This window comes from Schistocerca cancellata, chromosome 1 (genome assembly GCF_023864275.1).
Source record: "Schistocerca cancellata isolate TAMUIC-IGC-003103 chromosome 1, iqSchCanc2.1, whole genome shotgun sequence".
Classification (NCBI taxonomy): domain Eukaryota; kingdom Metazoa; phylum Arthropoda; class Insecta; order Orthoptera; family Acrididae; genus Schistocerca; species Schistocerca cancellata.
This window is the reverse complement of record NC_064626.1, coordinates 1,126,999,747-1,127,024,031: the sequence shown is the minus strand read 5'-3', so window position 1 is coordinate 1,127,024,031 and position 24,285 is coordinate 1,126,999,747. Positions and strand designations below refer to the sequence as shown.

Here is a 24,285-nt window from a genome sequence, read left to right as displayed (position 1 = left end):
AACGTGTCCATGCAGGTGCATGTTCCTCCATGAGAGGCCACACAAAGTGATCTGGAAGCAATCTGATCATAGAGTTGGTGCTCCCGGTTGAGGTAAGCAAAGGATGCAGTCATATGCTGTCTTGCAGAACTTATGCAAAATGAATGGATGTGGTTTGTTCAGAGATACATCACACCACAGTTTCCAGTTACAGTTGGGTACAGCCATATAGAAGAGTTGTTCGACAACAGTTGTGGCCTGTTTTACAGGAAGTTTTCTATAGTCTGTAATCTCTGCCACACCACAAATACGAGGAAAGTAGTCGGCCATTAATTTTTCAGTATCTTCTACTTGGTGAAAGTCATCACAAACTGGCTTATGAACACAGCATATTGAAACTGTCTAGGTGAGCACTTGTCACTAACATTCTTGAACACTGAAGTAATGTGTTTGTGGTTTGTAAAAATACTTACTGGTCAAGCTTCTATTTGAGGTTGGAAGTATCTAACTGCTTTGAAAATCGCTAACAGCTTTGTGTCATGTGCACTCCATTTATGTTGGGTTGGTTACAATCTTATAGAGAAAAATTTGAGTGGCTGCCAGTGTTGGTCTACTTGTTGGAGTGCTGCTCTGATTGCGAACTGACTTGCGTCAGTGGCTATAGCCAGGTGTGCATGAGATACTGAGTGAGTAACACTGCCCGACTTAAACTCTCCTGGAGGTTGTGGAACATGTCCATTGTGAGTGTATGTTTTACAAATCTGGATACAGTGGCATCATGGCAGTAAGATGGCCTGTCTGGTGTATTCTGAATGTGGGTACTGTACTGTGCATGACATCATTGTGGTGAACCTGTACCTGCATCTCACTTCGTGGTTTGAGTGGTCCTCAGAAGACTTCTGTGTTGTGATTGTGCATTGTTTGTTAGAGGTGCATCCATAATTGATTTTCAGTAACACACTTTAAGCAGGAAGGCATTAGTCCCTGATGGTGCATTGTTGTCAACTGAGTTCAGTAACCATGTTCCATGCAGATCAGCTGCTAGTGCAAAATGTGCAAGGAATCTGCACCTAAAATAAGTTTCTGGATATCAGTGATTATTAGTGATTGCATGAAAGGCATGGAGAAACCAGTGTTGAAGGTGAACACTTTGTGTCCCTAAGTGTTGATTGCAGAGTTTTTGACTGTCATCACTGCTCAATTTCCTGTTTGCTGTCCAGCGCATGGCAGACAAACAACACACTGAAGTTGGAGCCAGTGTCTATAAGGAACTTCAGACCTGTGTGCCTGTCTTACACATGTACTCCTTTTAAAGTCATTGAACATATGTGTGGAAGTGGTTGCTACCAACAGTGTGTAGATGTTGTGTTGCTACCGTATGTGCACTACTCATTTGAGTAGATGTATGGTGAGGTATGCTTCACAGCATGTTGGCCAAGACAGTTATGGTATCGGCATATCCCACAGAAGACAGTAAACTACACTTTTGAATACAATATTGGTTGAGTGCGAATGGCATCATTTTTAGTGATTTGTAACATAGCTTTCACAAGGGACAGCACATGTAGTGTAATAAAAAAGATACATCATATTTGTCTGTCTGTAGTTTCTGAGGTCCCAGAGAGATATGAAATGAACCTCCTGGCAGATTAAAACTGTGTGCCAGACTGAGGCTCAAACTTGGGACCTTAGCCTTTCTCGGGCAAGTGCTCTACCATGTGAGCTACCCAAGCATGACTCACAACCCGTCCTCACAGCTTTATTTCTGTCAGTATCTCGTCTCATACCTTCCAAACTTGACAGAGGCTTTTTTGCGAACCTTGCAGAAGTAACACTCCTGGAAGAAAGGATATTGCAGAGACATGGCTTAGCCACAGCCTGTGGGATGTTTCCAGAGTGATATTTTCACTCTGCAGCGGAGTGTGCACTGGTATGAAACTTCCTGGCAGGTTAAAACTGTGTGCCGGACCAAAACTCAAACTCAGGACCTCCGCCTTTTGCAGTCAAATGCTTTTGGCAAAGGTCCTGAGTTTGAGTCTGTCAGGCACACAGTTTTAATCTGCCAGGAAGTTTCATGTCAGCGCACATTCCGCTGCAGAGTGAAAATCTCATTCTAAATGTGAAATGGTTTATTTATGATTCTATTGTAATCCACAAACATATACTGAAGCATGTCATTTTATTTTAAAACAAAAAATTGCTAGTAAACAATAGTAGACCTGACATTTTGTAGAACGGCATATCTTCACAACAACATGAACTGTTGTTCACTAGACTTCCAGTCAAATCCGTTTGTTACAAACTTGGGGAAACTTTTATGGAATGCAATACTCGTGTTATGTAACATACCAAATAAATGGACACTACTGTGACTGAAGAGGAAAACCGTGCAGATGTGATGATAAAATGTCAGCCGGTCGGTGTGGCCGTACAGTTAAAGGCGCTTCAGTCTGGAACCGTGTGACCTACGGTCGCAGGTTCGAATCCTGCCTCGGGCATGGATGTGTGTGATGTCCTTAGGTTAGTTAGGTTTAATTAGTTCTAAGTTCTAGGTGACTGATGACCTCAGAAGTTAAGTCGCATAGTACTCAGAGCCATTTGATAAAATGTCAAAATGCAATAAAGCGAAAATGTAGAAGAAAACAGTTCTGCCATCATTACTAGAACTGTGCCACAAACGGCAAATATCTATAACATAGTTGTCTTTTGAAGGAAAAGTAATTAAGTTCAAAAATATTTGTGCGCTGGAAACTCGAGTGAAGTCTAATAATGTGGAAATCGTTAGATTCCAAGCAAAATTGTTACATATCAAGAAAAGTGCTTATCACAGTAAAAATCGATATCAACAAAAATATATGCATCTCATAATGGAAATAATTCCATTATATTTTCTTGTTTTTATGTGGAATAAGCTACAAATATAAACAAAATTTTAAAATATTTTTCCACGACTATGATGTACTAAGACATGGATCAGTGAATTTGTCTGTTTTTTACATTTATTTCACAATCATTCATGTAGCCTGACAACTGGAATGTAAAAATATAACTATTTCATAAATTAATTAAAAAATAATTAAAAACAAACTTTCATCTTACTGTTGGCTGTCTCTGTGCTAGAAGTGCCAGTGTCACTCCAGCTGTCAAATGATAACAAGTTTCAAAGCAATAAATATCGCGATTTTGTATCTCGTACTATGCTATTGGTGACTATGCTACAATGTAAACTCGGCATTGAAACCTAAGCGTCCTAGGGTCACAGCTCGTGATGTCACAATATCTAGTATGTAATGCTGCAGCTAGGCATTATCTTCAGCGAGTCATTTGAGATATCTTGGGTTTCGGTCACGTGACCACCAGGCAGTGAGGTGAGGCAAGACAAGACGAAAAACGAGAAAGATGTTTTTCCTCCATTGTTTTTTTTACACGTGAGTATAGCTACTAAAGAAAGCTGCTGTTTGCATGTTTTGTATTAAAATGTGAAACATTTTTCTATTTCTGTTGATATGAGTGAACATAAGTGGTTGAAGTGATCAGTGTGTGGAAAGCAGTATAAATTTAACAAACATCTGAGAGAATGTGCTTCGAAGGTTCACTTAGAAAAATTATCTCCAGAAAGAACATAAGTCTTATATTTATCAGTGTGGAGCCTGTAATAAAAAATTCAATTATGAACACAACATCAAGCACAATCAGCGAGATTGTCATAGTAAGATCTCAAATGATAAAATGGGAGGGAAGAAATTGTGCTATGCATGTGATTTTGAAACATGGTCAAGACAGTGTTATTTAGACCATTTAGGAACAGTGCATAATGTTAAAGTTACTACAGAAAATATTTAATTCGTGTCATTTTCCAATTTTGGGGAGGGGAAACTAGATACAGAGAAAACAACAAAGGCAGCCTTTGTTAAAAACTGTGGCTCTGAAGTGGCTGTTGATGGCACAGTGAATAATATTATATTTGCCATTGTTCGGATCACTTTATTTCACAAAGTAAGGCTCTCAGGCACTTGAAAGTGCAAGGAAGCAAAAAAATTGGTGGAATGTGCCCAGCACATATTACAGTTACCCAAACCACAGGTGGCCCACGCCAGGCAATATTGAAGCCTGGTCACGACTGTGACTTACGTCATATTGCAATAACCGAAAGAGAACGCCAGTATAGCTGCAGACTTTGCCAGCAAAGTCCCTCTTCAAGCTATAATGGACGAAGTGAGAGATTCAGTCTGGTTTTGAACTGGAAATGATTTGTCATATAAGACTCAGGATCTTGCAAACATTGAATGTTCTTAAAACTTATGTATTTCAGTGAAACATCAGAACCACACAGTTAGTTTACAGGCCTGGGTACATGAAATAGGCTCAGATGAGAATCATTGTGTGCTGTTATATGAGCCTCAAGAAATAGTTAATGAAGCTCATCCAAGCCTAAAGAGCAGTGATTTTGTTCTAATAATAATTAATCAAGCTCGGAGAGAAATTCTGAAAAAATATAGAATGATTGTGTGTGTATGGACACAAGACATGGACTGAATGGCTACAATTTTGAACTGTCAACATTATTTGTACTAGATGATATATTACTGGTTCCCTTGTGCCTTTCTTATATCAAATGGGATTGATAACCTAATGATGTTCATATTTCTGGGTTGTATAAGATCTGAGGTAGATAAAATTTCACTCAAGATGTTAATGCCTCATTTGGCTAACTCTTTCTGTAATGCATGAAATGCAGTAACGGACGCACCAGTGAAGAGACTATTTTGCACTTGGCATGTGGACGAAACATGGAGAAGAAACCTTGGGTGGAAAATTACAGGACTAGGGAAACAAGCCCAAGCTTATAAACTTGTCAGAGTGTCATTGGAGGAGAGGAATGTGGCTGCACTTGAACTGGTATTTCCAGTTGCTGTCGAAAAACTTAAGAGGGATCCAGACACATCTGAATTTGGTTCTTTCTTACAGGACATTACTTGCATAATTCACAGTGCTGCTCTTATTGCCACAGATTAAATGCTGGCATAAATACAAATATGCATTTGGAGTGAATGCATCGTGCAGTTAAATATTTTTATCTGAAAGAGTGTGTGTGAAACATCTAGACAAAGCAATAGTTGCTCTGATTTCATTTGTTAAGGAAAAAATGTTCAACAGACTCCTTGTCCTGACAAAAGGAAAGCTCACCCACAAACTGAGATTCACCATAGGCTCAATTTAAGTGAAGATGTGAAGCAAAAAAACAAAAGCCCATTATCAAGGTGGTTGATGGTTGGGAAACATCATCTTGTTCAAATGTGCAAGAAATATGTTCTGTCAGGGATAATGAGGAGGGGTGTAAATGTAAATTAAGGTGTGAAAAGTATAATACATGTCTATACAAGTAGTCTTGCTCATGTGTGGATTCAAGCATTAAGTGGAAGATGTGTAAACACACACATACTGTGTGTCAGAAGATTATAACTTTGCAGCAGCCTGCAGATAGTTGAAACAATGAAAACAAACAATTGATTTCAAGTGCGGATGCATGTGTTGTAAATGAAACACAGAAATACTGGCACAGGCCAGCAGAAGGGCGTCCAATGATCATGCAACCATATTGTATCAGGATGACATGTTGACATCCAAGTTATTAGAACTTGTTTGAGGAATTTCAACAAACAGGAAACTTGGAGTGCATGACAAGCACGTAACCTCCTTGGAAGGCACTTTAATTGCAATCCGTAATGATGTCCACAGTGTATTTGTTTCCAGAAGTGATGGGCCAAGTTCCAAGAGGAAAATTGTTCCCCAGAGAATGCTGTTCTCAACAAAGAAGAAGAGATCTTCTCAATGTGTTCCACTACCAAAACATGATACAGCTGAATGACAGAAAATATCAGCAACATTTCTGCAAAATTGGGATGTATCATCGGCACCTGAAGTGTCAGACAATGGATACAAACAAAGTGATTTATTTATTACTGATGTGACCTCCACAGATAATGAAGACAACAGTGAACCTCTTGTATTTTTAAATATAAGAAAGTTATTGAAAAAGTTGAGGTAAAACTTACATAGTAGGCCCCACTTGCATTTTTCAGTATGGCATAGATGTAAACATTAGTCTTTGGCCCTGCTCAATTTGTAACAACAGTCAGATTTTCTGCTTTCACAATTGTTGGCTTGGTCAACCTTCAGTTCAATCAGATTGCCACATTAAAAAAAAATGGGGGGGGGGGGAGATAACCAAGACCTTGGGCTGCACTACAGATTAGTCTGTCACCACAACCAAGATTTTGATGGAGGGGTGGGGGTGAAGGGTGGGTGCCAGTATGTAACTTGAGCCAAAGTCAAAGTGATAAAATTGAAGAAAACTATCAGTAGTCTTCAACATGAGGAAACTTGCAGTGATGACCAAGCTCTGTCCTTTCAAGTCAGTCTATTAAATTACAATCATCATTAAGTACACAGTCAGGTAATGATAAACCTATGCTAAATATTGTGAATATCTGGCCTCAATCCACATACATATAGAACCATTGAGAAATACATCTGAACTACTTCTAGAAGTATTGCAGTGTGTTGTACTGTGCCAGAATGTGCAATGGCTTAACACGTTGACTGGCACAAGGCTGGAGGCAGCCTCGTGGTGGAAGATCTGTTGAGGAACACGAATGCGAAATGTGTAGTCCAGTTGGCTTCAAATATTTAACTGGGTATTTTAGATCAAATATGAAAACTGGTGGGGTATTAGTACTTTTGATCAAAAGTGATCTCAGTCATACGATTAAGATAATATATTTAAAGAATTTATCTCGTGAATTAGCTTTGGGACAAAAGTTTCTGTCCAACATATACTTTATTACTAGGTATGTGTCTTTTTTCAATACTGGACAGACTGCATCAAACTTAAATTATTTATCACATTACACACAAAGAAAGTTAATGACAACATTTTTAATGGAACACGTAACGAAAATTGTTTACTTCTTGAAGCAATGTGTTGAACATTTTTAGATCAACTACTGGAAAACTGTCCGGTGTTCCAGAAAGCTGGCAGCTTAGTATTTCTGTTTCTCTTCTTAGGTAATTATATATTTTTTGCCTCATAATGAAATCTCCTAGGTTTATTATTTTTTTTTATTTTATTTTTTTTTTTTACACTGATGAACCATAAAAACACATACTGACTGAAAATGGCTATTATTCCTAACTAGGTTACCACAGACTTTTAATTCTCTGTCTACTTCTTAATGTGGTGGTCCTGGCAAGGGGGATTATTGATAATGAAATTGGTCTAAAACTGGATCTTCACATGGGTCATCATTTTTTCTAGACTGGTACTATCTGTGCCAGTTTCAAGAATTTTGTGAAGGCTAAACATTTGTTGATTACTACAGCTAGTGACTAAGCAAGCTCTGGATTGATTGTCCTTAGGGCTGTGGAGGACACGCTGAACATACCTTGCACTCTCTAGGTGCTTATATGAATTCATTATTTTTACAATTACTTTACTTAGTTCTAGGTTTCAATAGTGCAACAGCTTTTTTATTTTTTTCATGTTACTCTGAGCCTGGAGTTTCATTTAAGTATTTTACTCTATGCTAACAAAGTAGTTATTGATGCCATTGGGTCTACAGGAATGAAGGCAAAGGCAGGCCTTATCCTGTGCTCATTTACCAGATTGCATTATTTGCATGGATCATAACCCTTTTAAATCAACCTGTCACTGTATTTATTTTTTTGCAAATACTGTTAATGCGCCTGCTTTTATATATGAGCCCTAAAATTTTAATAATTGGTAACTTTAATACTGATTTGATGATAGAAAACTCTAAAAGCAGTGTTCTGTTAGATACTCTCAAGTCATACAATTTCTCTTGCCGTAACGTAGCGACTGCCATGAGGTGGACAGCAGTCACAGCAGCTGGATGTTACATTATTCTTTCAAACAGTAAGATTATATTGACACTGTTGCCATTTTCTAGTACACCTACAATCATTGTACATGGTCTAGATGCTGTCAATTAGATGATAATTTATGACAATTGTAATACTGAAAATGGCAGTAACACTGAAATAAGGTTATTGCATGAAAAAATAATAAGCCATCAGCAGCTAATTGAAATTAACAGTTCATAAAAATATCGGTGTCAAATTTATGTAGTTAGGGTTTACCGTATTTACTCGAATCTAAGCCGCACTTTTTTTCCATTTTCTGTAATCCAAAAAACCGCCTGCGGCTTAGAATCGAGTGCAAAGTAAGTGGAAGTTCTGAAAAATGTTGGTAGGTGCCGCCACAACTAACTTCTGCCTTTGAATATGTGTAGCGCTACACGGGCATGCTTTGCAGGCACAAAGATAAATACTGGCGCCAAAACCTCTGCATCAGTAAAAAATTAAAAAAAGGTGGAAGACGAGCTTTTTTCTCCGCCCCGAGTTTCGAACCACTGCATTTTCGTACATTATCCGACGAAGTAAATACAAATTCCGTATTGTTCACCTTCGAATGTAGCAGCATTTCTATGTACTACGAAAATCCGACTGGCAAGACTGTTTGGGATGTTTGTCAATATGGCCAACTCTACGTTCTGAATTTTTCCTACCTGTCAGAAGAGATGGTTGCTAATAGGAACTTTTATGAATTGTGAATCACACGCAGTATTCTCTTCACCATAACAATAATACGAATATAAACATTTTACCATGCATTCTTTCGTATTTGCTGCTATCTCGTTTAAATCCTGTCTGCCTAATAAAATATGAAACTAGAGTGAGACAACAACAAACGCGGAAGAATATACATATCATGTAATGTTTTTATTCGTATTATTCTTATGCCTAATAGTGATACAGTCAGAATTGAAGCACGGCAATTGACTAGATTTTTAAATCTAAGATGACTAATTTCTGTGCAGAATATAATGTACTAAAGAAGCGTCTGCAAAAATTTTCAGACTGAGAAAAATTTTTGCTAGACTCTCGTTCAGAACATCTTCTATCATACGCAGCCTATTATTTGGTTCTTGTTGATCATTACCAAAGAAAGCAGCAGTGTAAGTAACAACAAATAGCATTCTCTTGTCATTGTTTCGATAATGATACGATTCCTCTCTTTCTTTTTTTTAATTGTAAGCGCCTAAGCGGCGGTAGCACGCACAAAAGCAAGCCATGCCGCGAACGGTGACAGGTCGTAAACACTCATTATCAGAATGCGACAAACAATGCAGTACAGTACAGTAATGCATTTTCAGCTTAGAGTGACGTAAACACCTATAACAAAGAGAACGGCACTTATCAGATCAAAGAAAAATAAGCAATCAATTCAAACCAGACGAAGCACGTGAAAAAAGAACAGTACCCGTATAAATACAGACGGAGCGACTGACGCCTAGCAATGGCTACCTGGTGCAGCTTAACTGCTAAGCTTACGACTCAAACCAAACTACTGTAGCTGTATCGTCATTTATTCGACCTAAATTGTGTCTCATATTACAATGGACCAACTTTGTTTCGATTTGGAGGTGTGGCCTAAAACTTTTCTCACCTCTTGAATTTCGAGTCTCAAACTTCAGGTGCGGCTTAGATTCGGGAAAATTTTTTTCCTTGATTTCGAGTCTCATTTTTCAGGTACGGCTTAGATTCGAGTGCGGCTTAGATTCGAGTAAATATGGTATTGAATGGTTCAATAAACACGTCAGAACTACAAATTGGGTCACATGTAATGAATAACACAATGAATGAACATGTCTGCAAAAACAGTTCATCCCATTTGCACAATATATAGCAATTAATTGCTGCACACTGTGTTATTCCTCAAATGTTGAAATTCAGAGTGACTAGAAGCATAAACAATAAGACTGACACTGTTGACACATGTACTGCGTTCCTATTGTTTGTACTTTCCTCACCGTGTTGACACTCAGTGTAATTTATTTACTTTCCTCATAACTTTCTTATTGCTTTTATTATTTACTTTCCTCGTAACTTTCTTATTGCACAATTTGATCTTCGGCCTGACATGGCTGCGTGTCCTGTTCCAGAGGTTGCCCCTCAGTCTGCAAGATCCGGGCGGTCGCAGAGGGTGGGCTTACTGGTAGTTGGGAGCTCCAACGTCAGGCGCGTCAGGCGCGTAATCCCCTTAGGGATATGGCAGCAAGGGAGGGGAAGAAGACCAAAGTGCACTCCGTGTGCATACCGGGGGGAGTCATTCCAGATGTGGAAAGGGTCCTTCCGGATGCCATGAAGGGTACAGGGTGCACCCATCTGCAGGTGGTCGCTCATGTCGGCACCAATGATGTGTGTCGCTATGGATCGGAGGAAATCCTCTCTGGCTTCCGGCGGCTATCTGATTTGGTGAAGACTGCCAGTCTCGCTAGCGGGATGAAAGCAGAGCTCACCATCTGCAGCATCGTCGACAGGACTGACTGCGGACCTTTGGTACAGAGCCGAGTGGAGGGTCTGAATCAGAGGCTGAGACGGTTCTGCGACCGGGTGGGCTGCAGATTCCTCGACTTGCGCCATAGGGTGGTGGGGTTTCGGGTTCCGCTGGATAGGTCAGGAGTCCACTACACGCAACAAGCGGCTACACGGGTAGCAGAGGTTGTGTGGCGTGGCGTGGGCTGGGCGGTTTTTTAGGTTAGATGGCCTCGGGCAAGTACAGAAAGGGCAACAGCCTCAACGGGTGCAGGGCAAAGTCAGAACATGTGGGGACCAAGCAGCAATCGGTATTGTAATTGTAAACTGTCGAAGCTGCGTTGGTAAAGTACCGGAACTTCAAGCGCTGATAGAAAGCACTGAAGCTGAAATCGTTATAGGTACAGAAAGCTGGCTGAAGCCAGAGATAAATTCTGCCGAAATTTTTACGAAGGTACAGACGGTGTTTAGAAAGGATAGATTGCATGCAACCGGTGGTGGAGTGTTCGTCGCTGTTAGTAGTAGTTTATCCTGTAGTGAAGTAGAAGTGGATAGTTCCTGTGAATTATTATGGGTGGAGGTTACACTCAACAACCGAGCTAGGTTAATAATTGGCTCCTTTTACCGACCCCCCGACTCAGCAGCATTAGTGGCAGAACAACTGAGAGAAAATTTGGAATATATTTCACATAAATTTTCTCAGCATGTTATAGTCTTAGGTGGAGATTTCAATTTACCAGATATAGACTGGGACACTCAGATGTTTAGGACGGGTGGTAGGGACAGAGCATCGAGTGACATTATACTGAGTGCACTATCCGAAAATTACCTCGAGCAATTAAACAGAGAACTGACTCGTGGAGATAACATCTTGGACCTACTGGTAACAAACAGACCCGAACTTTTCGACTCTGTAAGTGAAGAACAGGGAATCAGTGATCATAAGGCCGTTGCAGCATCCCTGAATTTGGAAGTTAATAGGAATATAAAAAAATGGCGGAAGGTTTATCTGTTTAGCAAGAGTAATAGAAGGCAGATTTCAGACTACCTAACAGATCAAAACGAAAATTTCTGTTCCGACACTGACAATGTTGAGTGTTTATGGAAAAAGTTCAAGGCAATCGTAAAATGCGTTTTAGACAGGTACGTGCCGAGTAAAACTGTGAGGGACGGGAAAAACCCACCGTGGTACAACAACAAAGTTAGGAAACTACTGCGAAAGCAAAGAGTGCTTCACTCCAAGTTTAAACGCAGCCAAAACCTCTCAGACAAACAGAAGCTAAACGATGTCAAAGTTAGCGTAAGGAGGGCTATGCGTGAAGCGTTCAGTGAATTCGAAAGTAAAATTCTATGTACCGACTTGACAGAAAATCCTAGGAAGTTCTGGTCTTACGTTAAATCAGTAAGTGGCTCAAAACAGCATATCCAGACACTCCGGGATGATGATGGCATTGAAACAGAGGATGACAAGCGTAAAGCTGAAATAGTAAACACCTTTTTCCAAAGCTGTTTCACAGAGGAAGACCGCACTGCAGTTCCTTCTCTAAATCCTCGCACAAACGAAAAAATGGCTGACATCGAAATAAGTGTCCAAGGAATAGAAAAGCAACTGGAATCACTCAACAGAGGAAAGTCCACTGGACCTGACGGGATACCAATTCGATTCTACACAGAGTACGCAAAAGAACTTGCCCCCCTTCTAACAGCCGTGTACCGCAAGTCTCTAGAGGAACGGAAGGTTCCAAATGATTGGAAAAGAGCACAGGTAGTCCCAGTCTTCAAGAAGGGTCGTCGAGCAGATGCGCAGAACTATAGACCTATATCTCTGACGTCGATCTGTTGTAGAATTTTAGAACATGTTTTTTGCTCGAATATCATGTCGTTTTTGGAAACTCAGAATCTACTATGTAGGAATCAACATGGATTCCGGAAACAGCGATCGTGTGAGACCCAACTCGCTTTATTTGTTCATGAGACCCAGAAAATATTAGATACAGGCTCCCAGGTAGATGCTATTTTTCTTGACTTCCGGAAGGCGTTCGATACAGTTCCGCACCGTCGCCTGATAAACAAAGTAAGAGCCTACGGAATATCAGACCAGCTGTGTGGCTGGATTGAAGAGTTTTTAGCAAACAGAACACAGCATGTTGTTATCAACGGAGAGACGTCTACAGACGTTAAAGTAACCTCTGGTGTGCCACAGGGGAGTGTTATGGGACCATTGCTTTTCACAATATATATAAATGACCTAGTAGATAGTGTCGGAAGTTCCATGCGGCTTTTCGCGGATGATGCTGTAGTATACAGAGAAGTTGCAGCATTAGAAAATTGTAGCGAAATGCAGGAAGATCTGCAGCGGATAGGCACTTGGTGCAGGGAGTGGCAACTGACCCTTAACATAGACAAATGTAATGTATTGCGAATACATAGAAAGAAGGATCCTTTATTGTATGATTATATGATAGCGGAACAAACACTGGTAGCAGTTACTTCTGTAAAATATCTGGGAGTATGCGTGCGGAACGATTTGAAGTGGAATGATCATATAAAATTAATTGTTGGTAAGGCTGGTACCAGGTTGAGATTCATTGGGAGAGTCCTTAGAAAATGTAGTCCATCAACAAAGGAGGTGGCTTACAAAACACTCGTTCGACCTATACTTGAGTATTGCTCATCAGTGTGGGATCCGTACCAGATCGGGTTGACGGAAGAGATAGAGAAGATTCAAAGAAGAGCGGCGCGTTTCGTCACAGGGTTATTTGGTAAACGTGATAGCGTTACGGAGATGTTTAACAAACTCAAGTCGCGGACTCTGCAAGAGAGGCGCTGTGCATCGCGGTGTAGCTTGCTCGCCAGGTTTCGAGAGGGTGCGTTTCTGGATGAGGTATCGAATATATTGCTTCCCCCTACTTATACCTCCCGAGGAGATCACGAATGTAAAATTAGAGAGATTAGAGCGCGCACAGAGGCTTTCAGACAGTCGTTCTTCCCGCGAACCATACGCGACTGGAACAGGAAAGGGAGGTAATGACAGTGGCAAGTAAAGTGCCCTCTGCCACACACCGTTGGGTGGCTTGCGGAGTATAAATGTAGATGTAGATGTAGATTTCATATAGCAACTCGACAAATGTAAATAAAGTATTCCGTAATGAATGTGTCCTCATTTAATAAGCCTCAGTATTTCAGCACAATTTATCTTTTGCCAAACCAGGAATCTATGTAGGGAAATATGGCATACTAGGAACACACATAACCAATACATAACATTGTAAGATGAACTTTAGGTAAGAAGAAGAAACGATTTCTTTTTTCATTGCTTATTAATTTTGCAGACATTATTCCATCACAAAAAAGTCACCTCAAAAAAATACAAATTCATATTCTCAATAATCAGAATTCTCTATTATATTATTACTATACAAATAAGTATACAGATGCATATACACGACATACAAAACACACAAAGAACAACACAGGAGTCATGTGACCAAGGCCCGAAGTGCTGAGGATGACTCACTGAGGATGACAGCTAGTGACAGCACTACATACAAGATGTTGTGACGTCATGAGCAGTGACTCTAGGATGCTTTGGCTTTCGTAAACAAGTGTGGGAACTGCCATTGTTTCACAGATACAAGACAGAGAATATTCTCAATACAAAGCTGATTGTGAGAGAAAGCCATCTCGGGGTGAAAAGTAGTAAAAAATTACATACACAACTGATATTGGTAATCCAAACTTGCACCATAAGCCGGCTAGATGACACCCACCTGCAAATGTTATCTGCGAGTATGCAGGCGTGCATCATCTATCCCAGTGTCCTTCAGTCTTATAGAAAATATGCTCTTTTTATGTGTTGCTTGAGGCTTTCCCGGCGGACATGTTGTATATATGGTTCTTGGGCGAGACGTCGGATGTCATAGTGAAAACTCCAAAATATTCTTTTTAATTTCAGTGCAAGGAGCAGAGCGATCAGATGCTCGAGCAGTCCTGTCTTACTGTTGAAAATGCGGCAAAAGGTGGTGGTGTGTATCCTGAAGTACTGTTTCAGGTTGCAAAGCACTGGTACGAACTTTACATGAAGGTATGTAACATAGGTTTTTACATACAATACTGTTTTCTTTCATCTTAGAAATATGTGGCATGTTAAAACCACCATTTCAAACTGTGGGAAAATAAATGGAGGAGTGAAAAAAAATAAGGGTTTGTGATACCAAAAAGCTTACGGAACTGTGTGTCATTTGATGGTTGGCAGCACAGCCAGTCATAGTGTCTTGAGATATTTTTTTGCTTGCATTTAAAACTAAAAGACCTCAGTTACAGCTGATATCTGATGTTAGGTATAAGAAAGGTATCATATACTGCCCAACTAGATGAGGATACAAATAAACAATGAGGGTAATATCCCTCTTTGATGTTTTGTTCCCTTGCAGCATCTTTCACATTTGTGTTTGCTGTCAACACATTTCACACTAACTGACATTAGGGGCTCTGTGTTCAGGTATATTTTATTTTTTTTTTTTTTTTTTTGCATATACTCTTTGTCATCAATTTCTCTTTGAGGGCAGGCCTTTTCTTCCTTTTCTTTTCCTTTTGTTTTGTTTATCACAAATTTTTCTGTCTTACTGTAACATTTTTCTGTGTCATTTATTTTTGATATTGGTTATTGTCTTGTTAAAACCTGTCAGGGATGAGTGCTTGAGGTCACTATTGATGTGGTGTTGACATTACGTAATTAACAAGTAAAATATAATTGGAGCATTGGGCTGCTCATAAAAAGGGAAATCTTAAGCAGTAATGAGGTATTTTGGGGCAAAAAACATTGCTAGCGGCTGATAATGAAAATTTAGTGCTGTCTGTTATCTTTTCTCCATGGTCATAATGTATATTAAATTGCCATGAAGTATAGAGAAAGAACATTATAAGTCTGATCATGAGAGTAGCAATAATTCTTTGCTATTAACATAAGAGAGTGTGGACAAGTCATGTTACCCATTGTTGGCTCTCAGTTCAGCATAAATTCTCCCACCTTGTAAAAGAGGAGGGAATGGAAAAACAGAGGAAACAACTGAATAATGGGCTTCCGAGAAGAAGTAAATGAAAAGAGAAGTAGTAAATGGAAAGAGAAGAAAAAGCTATTGTACTTCCTGTTTACCAGTATGGGTTGATGGAGGAGTAGTGGGCCAAGCTCGTGTTATAGGAAGGGCAGAGAACATTCTTCTAACCTTCTCATTTTTGTACATGTAGAAAAAATGTAAGTTTCTGAACCCAAAGAATGTAAGTTTGAATGTTGATGAATGGTGAATGCTTTGCAAAAATGGTGCTGTTGTGTTGAAACAGAAAATGAAAATAGTTACATACAGCAGTCAATTAATTTCACCAAACGTGTCCATTATCAGTCTCCATTGACTCTTGCTCAGTTTTTGAAATGAAATCTGTCAAACAAAATTGCTGCAATTGGGATTTGGGCAGTGGGCAATTGAAATCGGAAGTTTAAAGAATTTTGACTAGGAATCATTGTGAGAGAAGCAACAAGAAAAAAATAATTATAATCCATTTTTGATAACAAAGAAGGAAACATTGAAATTGACTATTGTGTTACATCATGAAAAAATTAGCTTTCCTGTAACTTCATAAAAAAAGTAGTTAATAAGGTGCGTATATTAATAAAACAGAAAACGTTTTATTTAGATATGTCTCACATTCTCACATTATGACGCATCAGTGTGCCATTATGTGAGAATTAATTATATGATTGAATTAAAATTAGTCTTGCATAATATGAAAATAATAATGAAGCAATGGAAAATGTGATGGAAAGACAGAGAAAAATAAAAATTAGGCAATCCAACTCATTGCCTGGGGAAATAAGTTGCCTCACAGCTGTACGTTCATCATTGAAAGATAAAAGTAAAATGGTAGATGAGAGCTCTGATAAACAGAAGTTTCGAATCCAGTTGCAGGTTGTGATCAGATCACTAAGTGGCGTCGATATAAAAATGACCCGCAAATGAGGACTCTCTCCGCTCACGAGTTCTTTGGACAAAAAGTTTGAGATGATACAGTCTGTGAATGCAACTTATACGCGTGTAGATGCTTGTACTTATTAAATATACATCTCTATTAAATATGCATCTGTATTGAAGCATAAAGTGGAAGTGTTTGATTTCGGGATAGTAACCCATCACATTCCCACTGTGGTGACCCCATGACTGGATTTTCTACTGCTGACTACAATCCACATACTACACCCACGTCACATGAGACATTTGTCTCACCACAACGGCTGTTTGCTGCACATCCGGCCAGAACAATGGACTCAGGATTTGTATCGCCGAATTGTGTTTGTTCCCAGGTGCAATTCAACTCAGACGATATTCAGAACAGTGTTTCTTGCGATCATAATCCGAACGCACAGGTTAGGTTGCCTCCACAGCTGAATATTCATTCACAGCGTTCTCCTGTGACGGTTACTGTGGTGCTGTGTGCATCGTCCTCATTACCAGAATGTGTGACATGTTTCAATCAGCTGTCCTCCGCACCTGTTATGACTCCCAAGGACATATGTGCACCACGGGCAGTCGCCAGGACTTCTTCACATGTGGTTGACCATATAGTGTACGTTCAGTTTATGGGCCAGCGCCTGCTGCTAGTGTTGTGCAACCGATGGACGCATACCCCCACCCCTATCTGGTGATGTAAATCACTGCAAAACAAACTTTGCCCCTGCTGTGTGTCGTGGATTTTAATTCATGTCACACACATTCACAATCTGACCCCCCTCTACCACTCATGCTCACACAGAGGGTTCAAGTTCCCGCTGTAAACCCCATCGCTGTTTCCACAGCACTGACTGTGCATGCCGCAATGGCCTTCCATGTTTTCTCATAAAAAATTTGACATTTCAGTGCAACGCCCTGGCCGGTGTATCAGTTCTGGGGGCCCCGGCTCCTGCTGCCCTTCCGCCTGTTCGTTCCATGGTACCGTCTGCGCCTGCCACACCAGGCTGCTGTGCTACCATTCCCTGGCCGTAACGGGATTTTGCAGCTCTCAAAGACAATAAGGTGTTCCCAGAGGTTCCTAATTCTCCTCAGTCTCCTCCCCCTGGATGCCCACCGAAGTTACTGCCACTGTCAGAAGACAACCCTGTGTCATGGTTCACTTTGGTAGAGCACATTTTCGAGTCACGCCACATTTCCAATGAGAGCTCCATGTTTCTGTGCCTCATGACCCACCTTCATGACCACTCGGACCTGATCTGTGACCTGCTCCTCTCTCTGCCACCAGTTCTGAAGTATGACTTCGCCAAGAAGATGCTTATTGAGTGCCTCGCCTGCCCCCCCCCCCCCCCCCCCCCCCTCCTCCCTCAGGAGCTCATCCTAAAAATTTTATCCGAAGAACACCTTGGGAGCTGGACACGGTCGAAACTCTTGCACCGCCTATGGCTGCTGGCCAGTGAGCAAACTACGCTGGATATAACACTCTGGACGGTGTGGTCTGCTAAGCTACCCACCAGTCTCCAGATACAGCTGCTGCCACATTCCTTTGAGTCAATTGATAGCGCTTACAGGTCACCAATCAGTTGTACTCTCTCCTGCAACAGCACCAACCTCCGTGTCCTCTGGCACATGTTGGTATGCCTGCACCGGAGATTCGCCCGTTTGCTGGTAGGGGCAGGGCCTGCTCCACTGCTCCATCCTCCATGACAATTGGCGGCCTGTGCTCACACTCCCCGCTCTCCGAATATTCCCGGGTGGCACACACCCTGTAAATGCCAGTACACCTACCCGAAGCAACCGATGATAAGCCATTCCCTCTTGATAAGTCTCTGCCTCTGCCACATCCAGCTCACCCATACTGCTGGTATCACAAGGCCTTTGGCATTGCAGCACAGAAGTGTATATCACCTTGCCAGCTCCCAAACGCTGTTGGCAAGCCACGGTACTCGCCGAACCCTGCGGGGGATCAGACAGGCGTTCCCTAAACTGCACTCCGTACATTCCCCCGTTTTTCCCAATTTCCGATTGCATGTAACTGACATTTCTTCGGAATTCAATTTTTTGATCGACACCGGCGCAGACGTGTCTTTAAACCCTACATCGAAGGCTCTGCCTGCGTCTTCTCTGTCGACTTCACTCCTCCGAGCAATCAAAGAACACGATGGCTCATTTCGCATCTTTGCAGACTGCAGGCATTTAAACACGAGAACCATAATAGACAGTTACCCAATACTGAACATCAATGACTTCTCCCACATGTTATCCGGCGCTTCCATCTTCAGTGTAATTGACTGTAAACGTGTCTACCACCAGATACCCTTGGCACTGGAGGATATACCCAAGACTGCAGTTATCATGCCGCTAGGTGGCCTTAAAATTGCTGCCCAGACATGCCAATGATTTTGACTCCATCCTACAAAAGTTCGAGTTTTGTTTCACATACCTGGACGACATACTCATTTCCAGTAAGACACCCGAGGAGCACGAGCATCACTTATCCATGGTACTGAAGGCCTTGGAGTCGAACAGTGTAGAGGTCAACGAAGATAAGTTACAATTATGGCAGATGCCTGTAACATTCCTAGGCTACACAGTAGCTGTCAACGGTATACAACCTCCAAAAGCTTTTGTGCAGGCCATCTCTTTTATGTCACTCCCTTCAACTTAAAAAGAACTGCACCAATTCCTCAGCACCATAAACTACTACTGCTGTCACTTACCCTCATCAACTGCAGTACAAGCTCCTCTCACAGATGCACTGTCTGGCAAGCAGTGCTCGAAGCGTTCGAGGCACTAAAGGTTTCTCTGGCCCGGGCTGTGACACTCGCCCACCCGGACCCCTTCCCTTGGCCAAACTATTCATTACCTCGGACGCTAGTGACATGGCAGTGGGAGCCACAATTGTCTGGTGACAACATCTCACCCCTGCACTACTTCTCTAAAAAGGTGTCTGCTGCACAGAAGAAATACTCTGCCTCCAACAGGGAGCTCCTGGCCACCTACAAGGCTGTTAAAAATTTCCGCCCCAACATTGAATGACACACACTCTATATCCTCCAGAGGATTCGTCCCCTCGTCTTTTCCTCCATTTCGACTTGGTGTCTCATTTTACGACAGACATCCGCTATGTCCAGAACGCGGATAATATCACTGCCCCCCCCCCTTGCGCGCGCGCGCACACACACACACACACACACACACACACACACACACATGTCAATGCAGTGTCCAGCATCATTGATTTGTCTAATGTAGCTACTCTTCAGGCAACAGACGAGGGCACCCAAGCACTCCTTGTGGACCAGACCCTGGAAACATATCATAAGAGACTGCTAGATGTGGGCTCGGAATTGTATCCCGTGCCAGTGCAACAAAGTCGGCCGCCTTATGGTCCGCCCACTGGTTAAATTTTGCATTCCTCCAGAATGTTTCAGGCACTTTCATTGATGTCATCGGACCCCTTCGACTGTCAGAAGGTTTTAGATACATCCTGTCTTCTATTGATCACTTGTCCCGATGGGTGGAAGCCACATGTTTGCCTAACATCACAGCCGAGACGGTGCCAAAGGTTTCATTTCCTCTTGCATGGCCAGGTTCAGCTGTCCAGCCACAATCACAACCAACCAAGGCTGGCAATTCGAGTTATCCTTGTTCACTTTGCTGTATTGCATGTGCGGTATCCACAAAATCCACACTACCTTGTACCACTCCAGAGCAACAATTTGGTGGAACGGTGGCATCGCACTTTAAAGACCACCCTCACATGCCATAACTTCCTTCGCTCAGAAGTTCTACTTTGGGTCCTTTTAGGGTTGAGATCCACACACAAACCAGACATCCAGGGCACCATTTCTGAGGTGGTTTACGGGGAGAACCCCTTCCTTCCAGGTGAACTAGTCCCACGCATGGCTCAGGAGGATGTGCCCACCCCTTCCCATTCCAGACTTTATTAGCCGCTTGTGTACGCATTTCAAACACATATGTCTCTATCCACTGGTTAGCCATACCCCGCAGGTCTGCTACATGCCCACTTCTCTTCGAGACTGTTCCCCATCATGTTACGGGATGACACCGTACACCAACCTTTACAGCCACCTACAAGGGCCCCTTCAAAGTTCTGCTACGTGGGGATTCAACATGCAACATTCTCGTCAAGGATACCCCATAGACAGTTTCACTGCATCGGGTCAAACCTGCATTTTTGAACTCTGATGCTCTGGCAACACACTCCCCCAACACGGCTGACGACCTAGACCCCCACCATGTTTAGGGCTCCTTGAATGATATGGCTCAAGTCACTCAGGCCCATGGTCCCTCACCGGTGTCCAGCCCTAGTGACTCTTCATCTGCTGATTTCCCAGACAGTTCAAGTGACTTTCCGTTCGCGGGTTTTCCAACCCACTCCGAGGTCGACCCTCCTGTGATCGCATTTCACTCCTCAGTTCCGCCCCACTGCGTGGAAGATGTCTCGCTGGTAATAGATAATGACCACTTCCTTGGCCTTCTGATGGACTCGAACCCTACATTATCAGACGAGCACTGGAAGTCGAGGTACTACAGTGTTCCGCACTCCCTCAACACTGCGAACCCGCCCTTCTATGTGCCTTCATCTCTCCTCTCAGCGAGAGTTGAATCTTCTCTCCGCACTTTGGTTCTTCTCCAATTTTGGCCCACCAGTTCTCTCTGGAGCTGGCCGTTACCTCGCCTGACCACGCTGTCTGCAGGACTTGGTGATGGACCTATGATTTCGTGTTCCACCACCGACTTCATTGCCAGATGACATGTAGGTACCAATTGTCCCGGACCCCAGGACATCCTTGAATACAACGCAAACACTACCCCCTGCCGCACCCTCCCCCCCTCCTTCCAGGTATAATCACAAATACTCCGTACTGTGGGGGTGGGGTGGGGGTGGGGGGGGCTGGCTGTGTGGCATCGATATAAACATCGACCCACAAATGAGGACTCTCTCTCTGCTCACAAGTTCTTTGGACAAAAAGTTTGAGATGATTCAGTCTGTTTATGCGACTTGCTGTATATACACGTGTAGATGCTTGTACTTAAATACACACTTGTATCGATCGAAATATAAAGTGAAAGTGTTTGATTTTGGGATCGTAACCCATCAAAATCCCACAACTATATTGACATTTTCTAAGAAAGGCAAATTGTGGAATCTCAGTCCAGCACAGTTTTAATCAGTCAGCTGATTTCACTATGACTTTATTCTTATACATTCACAATACTGTATTTGTTTATTAACACCATATACAGAATAAAATGATTGATGTAAAGTATTACTGAAATATTTCTGTTTCATCACCTGCATGAATGTTGAGGTGGAATGTAAAGATGAATAACAACTTTGATGTTACAATCGAGTGTTATTCAGTAACAAATTTTTGTGCACTTTGTCAAATGTATGTGTGGTTGTAACCTACCATATTCTTAATTTCTTTTGGCAGTTGTTGCCAGTTTCCCACAGAGTTGTCTTTATGCTAGTTGCAACATCAGTACGCTTCATGGTTGGGTTGTTTCCTGGATAAGTGATTCTCGGTGTTGCTGTTGCATCACATTTATTTGTCCTGATGGCCCCCTCATTGCCGGCAGCACTCCCCTGGCACAGGAGACCAGCCTACTGAGGCCGAAGTGCAGCCAGAGCCCCTGCAGTTGGATCCTAAAGGCCTGGTAGCCCTCGTAGAGGCGCAGCATGCGGCTGCAGCCACCGCGACGGCAGTTGTTGTGACTACAGCTGTGCCCCCGCCCTACCCGGCTCCACCGCCTCATCCTGTGACGACTCTGGCTCCACTGCCGTACGCCGCTGTCGCGCCCTACGGGTTCGTGCACCACCACCGACACAACCATGCCCGCGCCCACACGTTCCACCCACGAGCGGTCGCCTTGCCACCTCCCCCCCACTTGCAGATGTATCTCGCACAGCCTCCGGCAGCAGCCGCAGCTGCTGCTGCCTTCCAGCAGCACAGAGGAGCTGCTGCCACAGCACCACCTGGAGCTCCAACCCCTCTGCAGTACTATGGTACTGCTGTAACACTGGCTCCGGCACCGACAACCGCTGGTGCCGTGGGTGTCCGTGTTGCTGTGACGGGCACTCCAGCAGCTCCGCACCACCATGTATATTCGGCTGCCATTCAGCAGGTACTTCACTCTTTCTCGCTCTGGCTTTCCATTTGTAGTAGTGAATCATTCTGTTGTAAGGATAAAACAGTCTAGTTTTTCCCAATGTAATGGATCTGGGAGATGTGTTATTTTCTACTGGATTTGTCAATACCAAATCTAATAAGGAAGGTTGTAAATGTTTTATTATATTGTCGTCGGAATATTTTTTGTGAATTGTAATTTGCCTTATTTTATGCTAATTTGCTTATATGTTCCGAGAGTGACAGCATATTGATTAATATTAGTAGATGTGATGAATATTAGTAGATGTGATGAATATTAGTAGATGTGATGAATATTAGTAGATGTTACGAATAATATCAAAGAGACTGGTTACAATTGGAAGCTTGTGTGTTGTGTGAAATGTCTTTGACGCTGGGGTCGTCTTTGACCGTAGTCAGTCGGCAGTGAACACTTGGTGTGTGATGGTGGAACAATGTACAGGTTCCCGTTATAACAATTTGCAAGTGACCAGTAAAAATGAGTTATTCTACTACTTTTTTGTATAAACATAAAGAAGGAAGCACATTCAGAAAAATGGTGTTTGAAGCACCAAAAATGAGGCAAACGCATTGAACTAGGACATTTCTGCAGCCGACGAAACAGCATTATGGAATCACACTTTCACTGGACAACTGAAGCCAACACAAAAAAGTTAAATATCATCTTATAAACATCCACGGAAAAGTGAGTACTGTCACGAAATATGCTAAATTCAAGTATGTAAAATAGTGAGCATATTTCACCAAGAAATGAAAGAACTGTCTGATGAGTTACCAGTTGCTGTCGTCCTACAAGAACATACAGCATTAACCACATCATAAAGGCTCTGAGAAGTATAGGACTAAAGAATTGAAAATAATCTGAAGATTTATCTTTATTATAACTTTTATAAGTAATGTCATGTTCCCATATCTACCCAACTATAAAATGAATATCAACCACGTAGGAAAAGATAGAATGCTACATACCACGAAAACGACACATTAAGTTGCAGACAGGATCAATTAAAAGACACATATAAGCTTTCAGCCACAGCCTTTGTCAGGAAATGAGATAGAAAAACACACTATTCATTCTCATAGACAAGCACACCTCATGTACCCATGACCACCAACTCTGGCACCTCGGACCAGCTTCTGTCCTCCTAGAAGAGCATACGATACTAACCAGATCCTAAAGACTGTGAGATGCATAAGTATTTGTTTCTCTTTCTTTTTATGATGGAGGCTGTGAGCAAAACCTTGTATGTAAGTGTCTTCTGCTTGTGGCTGTCTGCAACTTAACGTGTCATGGTAAATAGCAGTCTACCTTTTCCTACATTGGAGAAAGGAAAATCCAGGCTGGAATAACGGCAGTATTTGAAAAGGATGCTGCTCGTCATATAGCAAAGATGTTGAGTTGCAGACAGGCACAACGAAAAGACTACTAAACACACAAACTTTTGGCTAGAAGGCCTTCTTCCAAAACACACACATACACACACACACACACACACACACACACACACACACACACACACACACCATGGCTGTCAGAGACAGTGGTTATGTGTCTGTGAACTGCATTTTCTTGTGTGTGTGTGTGTGTGTGTGTGTGTGTGTGTGTGTGTGTGTGTGTGTGTGTATTTCAGAACAAGGCTTTCTGACTGAAAGCGTACATGTTTAGTAGTCTTTTTATTGCCTGTCTGCAACTCATCTTTTCCTACATTGTTGATATTCCAACCTGGAGT

The 24,285-nt window shown here is 42.1% G+C and overlaps 1 protein-coding gene across 2 annotated transcripts in view; it reads left to right on the top strand.

The window, feature by feature from the left end:
• LOC126092532 (zinc finger SWIM domain-containing protein 8 homolog) overlaps positions 1-24,285 on the top strand; it is a 503,186-nt gene that overhangs the window by 446,248 nt on the left and 32,653 nt on the right. For both annotated transcript variants that reach the window (XM_049908174.1, XM_049908164.1), the window contains exons 19-20: positions 14,333-14,461; positions 21,987-22,532. In XM_049908174.1, coding sequence (XP_049764131.1) covers positions 14,333-14,461; positions 21,987-22,532 — 675 coding nt within the window. The remainder of the gene's footprint in view (positions 1-14,332; positions 14,462-21,986; positions 22,533-24,285) is intronic.